The sequence below is a fragment of the Cyclospora cayetanensis genome, unplaced genomic scaffold (genome assembly GCF_002999335.1).
Source record: "Cyclospora cayetanensis isolate NF1_C8 unplaced genomic scaffold, CcayRef3 CcayRef3_contig_362, whole genome shotgun sequence".
Lineage (NCBI taxonomy): Eukaryota > Apicomplexa > Conoidasida > Eucoccidiorida > Eimeriidae > Cyclospora > Cyclospora cayetanensis.
The window spans coordinates 1-9,139 of NW_020312328.1; the positions used below are offsets into that span (position 1 = coordinate 1).

General features: G+C 50.5%; 2 protein-coding genes across 2 annotated transcripts; one reads left to right on the forward strand and one right to left on the reverse strand.

Moving 5' to 3' along the window:
- Window positions 1–4: 4 nt before the first annotated feature.
- LOC113146530 lies at window positions 5–2,416 on the forward strand (the record flags this gene model as incomplete). The annotated part of the gene is made up of 2 exons (XM_026334118.1): window positions 5–2,301; window positions 2,401–2,416. Coding segments are annotated over 2 exons (2,313 nt in total), but the record flags the coding sequence as incomplete, so codon positions are not given.
- A 2,016-nt stretch (window positions 2,417–4,432) lies between these two features.
- Window positions 4,433–5,512, reverse strand: LOC34623849. Its single transcript, XM_026334117.1, has 2 exons — window positions 5,207–5,512; window positions 4,433–5,014 (listed from the first exon to the last, which is right to left on the reverse strand). The coding sequence occupies exons 1-2, from the start codon at window positions 5,510–5,512 to the stop codon at window positions 4,433–4,435; spliced, it is 888 nt and encodes a 295-aa protein (XP_026189902.1).
- Window positions 5,513–9,139: the final 3,627 nt, after the last annotated feature.

Genomic DNA, 9,139 nt, shown 5'->3' on the forward strand with positions numbered 1-9,139 from the left:
ACTGCCCTTAGCACCGGCCACAGTTGATTGGGCAACACAAATTCTACGAGGCCCTCTGCGGGGTCACCACGAATGTCTGCTCCAGCATCTTCGAGAAAGTCGGCAGGAGAATCTGACGCGAGCCTGCAGTTCAACGCTTCTGCCAGAGCAACCTCCGGAATCCCCAACGAACCATGTTGCTTCGCAGTCATGCCAAGGGCTTCTTGCTTATGCGCTGTCTGGCACTGTCTCTCCAGAAGCTGTTCCACAGACAGCCTCTGCGACGCAGTGCCCTACGCGTTCCTGCGTAGAACCTGCAAGCGCCTCTGTTGTTCCGCTACATCCGGCTTCAGGCCAGCCCATAGCGGAAGCACCATTTTTGGGGGAGCTGGATCTCGAGCCTCTTACTCATGCTTCCGAATCTCCTGCACCCCTTAATTCACCCTACAACGATGCGCCTGAAGAACACGGGGTTGCCAAGGAGTCAACACACGGTGACGCATCCTGGGCAGAAGAGACTGACAGTCTCAATGGAGGCATTGCCATGTGCCAGAAAAAAAGACCTACCTCTGGACACAATGTTGCGCCCTTCGTGGCAGTGGAGCATTCAAAGCCTGGCATTGTGAGTGGTGATGGACGACGGGGGCCAGTGGATGCTCCACCCATCCAGCCTTCGCAGCGTCAAGCAGACAACTGCGCGCTGCAGTGTCATCCCGAGCTGGAGCCACAAGCTGAACGGCCTAAAACGTTTGCTCCACCTTCCAGGCATTGTAAGAAGCATGATGCTTCAGTGAGGATTCCTACGTCAGCACATGTACGTGCCTACTGGGCTCTTCAGAGGTGCCATGGTTCACCGGCAGGAGCTGTGGACTCTCTGCCCGTACTACCTAGAAGCGTCCCGGCAGCTCAGGCTCCGAACTTTCCGTCCCTTGGTGTCAGAGCAACAAACTTGCAGCAGCTGTTTGGAGTCGTTGGGGAGTGGCAGAAGAAAGACAGTACGGTAGAACCTAGAACGGCATTCTCTCCACCCTTGCGGAGTAGGTCGTATGCTCCAGCGGAGGAATCCCAGCCACCTACACAATGCAAAACTTTCCAGCCAGGTACGCCGATACCACTGCAGCATCCGCATTCTCCATGTTCCAGTTCATTGGAAGGCAGCCCCATGACGACATCGCTTTGCACCATTACCATTCCCGAAAAGGCGTCAGGAACCCCTTTGGCCTGCACGTGGCAGAGTGCACCAGCTTGCAGATGCTCCCCAAACTGGGGATCTCCCACTTGCTGTACCTACTCGCGTCCTCAGTGGGAGTCATTGAGTGGTACTCCCAAGTCAGAGATACGGGCCTGCCAGCCCAACGAAGAGAGTGCAAAACCATTGGATCGCCAATCCGAGTTAGGGGCGACCCCGACTCCAAAACTCGCACCAAAATCCAGTGTCGGCGGGCCTAGCTTTACTGCTGGCAGTGAAGTTCGAGGCATAGAATCCAGCATCGCAAAGTTACGCTTGGCTGGTCCTAGGATTCCTCTTCAGAAGTCCTCACAATTCTTGTTGCCTGTTACACCTGAACCCTCGCCAAGTGTTTCAATATACTCTGCGAGAGAAAGCAGCTCCTCTGGGAGTGCTCTGCTTTTCAGCGATAACCCCGACGATGAGAGCGGGTCAGTCCTGTGTGGCGTCATGTCCGGCACTCAGCAGCCGGAGATAGCCAGTCGACCGCAGGATGCAGATACTGCGGGAAGCCATGATGGAACGTCGCCTGTTTACTTAAGCCCCCTTGTGGATATTACACAGAGGCACCGAGGCGATACTGGAAGATTGATAGTCGCGTCACAGGCATCTCGGACCGTGGAGTCGCGAATGTTGAAACGGGTGGTGCGATCCCTATGCAGCTCAGTGTCAGGTACTAACAGCTGTTCAGAACAGCGATTGCTGGAAAAGTGCGATTCGGTATCCCAACCAACTCGTTCCAAGCGATTCAACAAGTACTATTCTCGGACACAGCGACAAAACGCCGAGCCACTACAACGCGAGTCAGAAAAGTCGCATTGCGTTGGCTTCAGGCGGCGTGTAAGCCGGCGGCTGCTCCCCCATCGTTACCCTTCAGTAGCGACTCCCCCCTGTACAGCAGCAGGTATCCCAAAGCCAGCAACGCGACGGCGCTATAGACGAATGCTCCATTATCGCCGTCGTACTGGGGCGGATCCAGGTTCGCGGTTCACGGTTCCAGAGAATACGGGGCCTACAAGTAACAGCGGTTGCGAAGTGTACATGGATGACACCGGAACTGCACGAAAGAGCGGAAGCTTGTCGGAGATGCGGGGGTACTCTAGACGCTTAATTCGACTGCCAATCTCGTTTTCTCATGGAGTAAGGCGCGGAACTTTTGTGTTTGCGAGGTACATGCAGGGCAAGACCTGTAGTTCCGAGAGTGCGTAGGAACGCGCTCCCAATGGACTCACTAACTTTTTGACAAAGTGTTGGGATAACTGTTACAACTCGCGTTGCTGAGGCCAGATCTCATGATCTCTGTGCTTAGCTGAAAAACCAGCACATGGCGGCCACACAGAATGCTCTCCCTAGCAATTTCTGCACGGTTATGCAAGTACAGCGCCAACAGCTTATGTGTATTTCATCCTTATTCGACTTTGTGTCTTACAGTATTTGTTATAGCTTCCGCAATATCATCGAGGCAACAGGCCCACATGTTTGCTGTAGATTCCCGTTGTGCCGTGTTTGTACTGAATGCAATTAGTGCTGCCCTGTTCGGTCGGTCGTGCATTCAGTGCACCCAGAGAACGCTTCTCAGCTGCGGAAGAGTTTTGAGGCTTGTGTTCCCGAGACCACCAGTTTCATATGGTTGTCCTGGCTATCAAGCCCTGCTCTTGTCGCTTGTAGGAAGCTGATTGTGTAACTCCTAGGGTTTGTTGATGCGTCACCCCCATGCGTGTTGTATCTAAATACTCCCAGGGCATTTCGTGAGCATTGTGAAGCAATCCCTTTCCTATGGTGGTGCTGATGACGAACGATGGAGAGCAATGATGGGCACTGTTATGTGCTCCGAGCAACGACCTGCTCGCGCTTTCCTGTGCCCCTTGCAGCACCCCGCTGCTCAAATCTACATTTTTTCCAGGCAAATCCACATGCTCCCCCTCCGTTTTTACTATGGCGCATTACCCCCTATGTTCAAAGTACCGCGTTGGGCCCAATGGTTAGTGGGCTGGGCCCCGCATAGGACATATGCACATCTGCAATCGACTATGGTTGTCAACGCTGGTACTTGTTGCACGCTGACAAAGATGTAATTCAGTAGGAGTCTGATACGACGAAACATTGACGCTTTGCACTTAGTCGCGATGGCGACGCTATTATTATAGAATTGACCCGTTGCGAACTGCCAAAAATACACCGTTGCTTCTCCGCTAGCGCATTAGGAGGCTGCACCTGTCAGACTCATACTAGCATTACTACCTTCAACAAACTGTCGGATCATTTACCCTAGTCCGGGAAACTGCGGCCTTGTAGCCGTATATTCCGTTACCAGCGGCTAACTGCCAACCAATTTTCCTAGCTCCAGTCCTGTAGTACCGATGAATTGGTATTTCATACTAGTAGCTACCAGAATATGTGGGTGGGCACTGGGTCACCCACGCTCTGCCTCTGGCCCATGCCCCTCAGCTTTTTCTAAATGAGCGGAGAAGGACAGCTACAGTTCGTGTTACTGCACATGTTGAGCACTCAGAGCTAGCTGCACATGGCATCCGTATACGAAGGGCGAAATCCCGAAGTTCTTTGTGTTGTTCCCGTTGCATCTTTGGCATATAGTCAGTTCTCGATGAGCCTTGATGTGCAATGTGGCGTTACTCGTAGAGGGCAAAAAGCGAACTGCTTGGATGCTGGTAAAGTGGTGGCCATGGGAAAGAGAAGCACTTCACAAGGATCGATGTAGTGGGCATGGCGTGTCAGCCAGCACACGGACGCTCAGGTACTTCGTGCCAGAATACGCGCAGTACTGCTATACCGGTTGGTGCTGCAGATTTTTCGCAGATGGAAAGAATTCTGAACACCTACACCAAACCAGTCTTAGGACCTTGGTAATACTCGCGGAAACCGAAATGCACGCAAGGGAGCATAGCCCATCAGATGGGCGGGGATGGAAGGGCAATATAGAGGTCGTTTTCACTTGTTACTCAATGGTAACAGACATGCCAGCGGAGCTTGTCCACTTGTCCAGAACCCTAGAAAGGCTTCCATTTGGCGAAGTTCCAGGTGGAATGTAGCGCTTCCTCTACGTCTCCGTAGGGAGACGCTCAACTGCAGACTCGATAAAACCTGATAGGAAGCTATTTATTTTATTCAAAAGGACTCCCGCCTTCCCGCTCTCCGCGCTCCTCAGGGTTCGAGAGATTGGGGGAGAGGGACAGCTAGGGCGCCGCTACGTGCAATCATTCAAATTTACTGCAACAAACCATCTACAGTCGCTTCGTTAGTTTGGGGACATATTTCCACCGCCAAAACTCGACGGCTCTTCCATGGGAGGAAGGGAGAAAACGAAATCGTCACCTCTCCTGGCCCTGCCTGCGGTACGTGAGGTATCCAGGAACCCGACTTGAGAGGAGCACTTAGAGCCAAAATGACTTCCGGACTGCCAGGAGGAAATCCTAGCTCTACCTCCATGAGCGGAGGTTGTAACGGTCGCCTTCTCACTTGCCAAATACCTTTGAAAGTGTAGCTGACCATGGGGCAGAAGGAGGGAATGCGTAAGGTTGCTAGGCGGTCGCTAGACAGGTACAGGGAAAGGTGCTTGCCACTATGCAGAGCATCCCATACTCGAAGGAAGTCTGTTGCTGCACGAGGACCAGCAGCTGCTCTCACTGATTCTGCAGCTGAATCCCTTTCAGATGTGCCTGCTGTATGCCCTTCTGGTAGATCCTGCAATTTTCCTCGGAGGGACCATTCCCCTGATAACGATGCCTCGGAAAACTCGGGGGGTGGCGCAGCCCAGAAAGGTATTAGAGCCAGCGGCAGCTGAGGTGGCTGCAAGGTACAATCAATGCTAGAGCAAGACGATAATGTGGGGCTTAAGAACTTGGAACTAACTCGCCGACGTGCCTGGTTCGACACGGCCGCTGCTGGAAACGGGTGCCGGCAAAAACGTGGCACAAGTGCTGCAGACGCTCCTGCTGTGCAAAGGCACACTGCTGCTGCAAAAAGAACGAAGACAGCTACCGCTCTAGGACAGCAGCGGGCTGGATTACAGCTTCTTAAAAATCGAGCTTCCAACGAGCCCACGATGCTTTCCATCTGTTCCGTGCTGCATCTAGAGATTGCTCCGCCGGACAAAGCTAAATCTGGAGCACAAATGTGCCCCTGGCGGTTTGCAGTTGATAGCCGTAGTTTGCCGGTAGTTGCTGTGCTACGTATTCGGCGCCCCCCTACCATATGGAGAAGGACAGCACGAAAAAACAAGGTGGTGTGACCTGTTTTGCCTTTAAGGACGTTGCTGAGATGTCTGCCATATTCCACTAGCTGCATACATGCCCATCCATAGACGTATTATAACCATGGGAGAGTGGAGGGGTAACTTTCATTAGAATGTTGGTTTTATCTGTTAGTGAGCGCGCACAAGTCCTGGTCACTGCACCTGTTGACTTCAATGCTAATGTCGATGAACTGTGCATGGAAGCCCGGTGAAGAAGTTGAACAGATTCGCTTTCCAAGTGAAAAGCCAAAACACACTATATTTCTGGATGTGGAATCTCTTCGGCGGTACAACACGGTGGATGAGGTAGGGCTGCATGTTCGATCCCCACTGCTACGAAACATGCGCAACTGTCTTGCCCCTTTAAAAATTTTCACAGATACACAATAAATCGTGCCTTGCCATGATATATCTATGCATCTCACTTATTACCAAATTCTACAATAGTGTTCTGTACAAGAAGGAAGGTGCGCAGGAGCTTTATTCGTGACAGGAATGCTCACGAAAGCTGTTCGTGTCGCAGCTCGGGTCGCTTTTCAGGAGACACTCTTAGACTTGCAGCAAAAGCCGCATAACCCATTCAAGGGCGTAAAAACAGGCAATCCATATTGCAGCCGCTGTGATGTTTTGCCCATTTGTGAGGTGAGCCCACACTGAATTTGTGCACTCTGCAGCTGGGCAAGCTACGCTGAATGAGTTCATCACCTAGGGTTTTCGTATAAGAAACTACCTAAGCTTTGCTCGCATGGCTCTGTCGCCCTCATACGATCCTTTTTCTATCGCAGGGCTAGCTTTTTTGTGCAAACTGCACGGTGGTCGATGTGCTCACTTTATCAACTGGCATGCAGATGTCTGGAATGCACGGGGCTAGCAACTACTAACAAATTAGTTTTCAGATCACCTTTCAGGTTGGAATCATGTAGAGTGATATTAAGTAGCGGGGAAAAGTCGCAGCCTTTAATTTAGAAAAAAAGTAATTGCCTCGTAATACTCCAGTCAAGGTCTCCGTAGGGAGATATCAAACTCCACACTCAATACAAACCTAATAGGAAACTGTCGAGTATTTGCAAAAAAAATCTTGCTTCCGTCTGTCGATGCCCCTTCGAGGTCTAGAAATCAAAGGCGACGGACACCTAGAATGCGCGAAGCTGCACCCTACGGGCTTTCTGATCATTCAGAGCTTTTTGCCCATCGAGTCTAGCGCAGACGCGCGCAACACTGCATTTCCTTGTGTCCCATAACCGCTACTCTGCAATAAGCAGTTGTACACATAAAGCACCCAGCTGTCCTTGAAAATTCTATTAAGGCTCCCCATAACTCGCCTTTGCAGCCCAACTATGGCATTAAACAGTTCTAGCGTCATACCGGTGTACTTCATTTAACGAGAACGAGGGGGGGTTATCGTTCTGCGTCTGTTGCCTGGGTGAATAGGGAGCTTGTGAGAAAGTTTTATGAAGACAATGCCGAGGAGAGCGTGCTCCGTGTATTTTCTCAGATACTAATTGACCAATATGAGGCATCAGGTAACCTCGCTTCACAATAATCCTGTTCGGAATTTAGAGCTCACTCACGTGCTCCACCTTCCGTCCTTTTCTGGCACCAGCACCAGGTCATGCCCAAAAGCGCTGGTACAATGGCCACACTTCCCCTCTTTGAAGAATCGCTTGCCTGCCCCTCAATCTCCTCTACCAGCTATGAGGCTCCTGTGTTCTTTCTGGCTTGGAGACCGGCCTCTGGCACCTCGACAGGCTTTTGTGCCACCGTATACTTTCATTGTCACGTGGTATTTCCCCAAAGTGTTGCCAAGGAAGATCAAAGTACTGAATTTTTAACTACTTTGATCGATATGTGGCTGTTGTTGCAGGGAAGCCTGACATCCCACTGCATCTACAACCAGTGCATGAGCAGTGAGCGGCTGCATTGAACCATGCGGTGCTACCAACTCCACCGTCGCATCCCAAATCTCCATATTGCCACACTAGCCTCTCCAATGAATACGTGCCTAATAGAGCGCTATTGAGTGTTCCTTGAACGAACTCCCGCGTTCTCGTGCCTCCACCCTCAAAGTTCCAGACACGAAGGGACCGAGACAGCTATGGTGCGCGCAGCAGCAGCCTCTAAGCACTCCAAGCTTTCTAGCTAGGTGCATGTACCACTAGCGCACATGCAAATAACTTTGTGTCTCCTTACCACAATTTATCGCTGCTCTGCAGTATGAAAGATATATGAACAAACAAACCAAGCAGTCGATTCCTTTTTCATTCTCATGTGATATAAGTATAACGGAAGAAAATGTAGCTTAGTCTGATACATTTCTGGAGATTTGAAGCTCTTCAGGGGCTGATGACCGCTGTATGGTGGCCATCGAAGGAGTGCTAAATATGGTCTACCGGGCCAACTTTACCAACGAACAGATAGTAGAGAAGCTCTTTGAGGCGACCTGCTTTAGTCTAAATGACCGTGGTAATAAGAGACAATAGTTGGAGGTCTACAGCAGCCACGTGATGCCCTATAGAAGAAAGCTGGAGTCTTCTGCAGCTCACCAATATTCAAGCCTAAAAGTGGGAAGGCTAGATGGGAGTGCTTAGTACCACAAAAAAGTAAAACAAGTTAAACTGAGGGGGATAAAAGAGCCTCTCGCTTCCACTTGAGATATACTGTTCCGATTATGCTGGGAAAAAGTACTAGATACGTGCTAGAATGTGCAGCACAGCTCTGGTTGATGGCGCCTGGGCAGCTAACACAGCACAAGATGCACTGATATTCGTGAAGATTCGAATTGTGTAGTTCAACAGAGCTGGTGCGCTCGCGTTGTTGCGGTGCAGTTGACACCTTCAGAGGAAATTTCTTTGTTTGAAGGAGCTTCAAGCGTAAACAGGACTCGCAGGGACTAGGGTTTGGGGCTCCAATGCGCAATACATTATGAATATACAGGCAAGGAGGCATGAACCCACAGATGCGGCCGAAACGGCAACCCAAGAGCAGACCCCGAATGGCAATCTTCGACGATCAAATTGCTCTTATGCCTGTAAAAGGGCGGCTTGCATTGACTCTTGACCAGCCTTATATTGACAGGAGTTACCTTGAAGTGCACACTTCCCCGTGATCTGCGTCTCTTAACCATTATGGGTAGGTTATTCGGAAATCAGAGCATGAATGGTCACGAACGGAGGGCCTCGCATGACCGTGGACACCTGGAGACTCAGGAATATCATGGACGTTCCTCAGCGCATTTGGTAATGACTTTCACACGAATAATCTGGAGCACCCTGCACCCAATAATTGTTTTATTCTGGTCGCTTGAAAATTGCCGAAATATGACGCTGTATAGACTTGCCTTCAGTAATAGGACTGCAGGAGCAGTGAACACTGGGTTAAGTGTAATGGCTTAGTAGTAATGAACGCTAGACATTGGTCACTTTAAGATCGCATTAAAATACAGCAAAATGATTATTCCTGCCGCCATCAATAAGTTATGTTCATTTACAAAAAAAAGTGATCCACCTCTACGTGCCAAAGGTGAGGCAATCCTACGGGGTAACGCACTGTATGGATACCTCCGCGTTTCCTCCAATTAAATACCGTTGAGCCAAACGTCACGTGCAATACCCCGGGCAAGCCAACGTGACACCGCCCCCCCAGTGAAGTATCATATGCTGATGAGGAGTATTTTAACCATG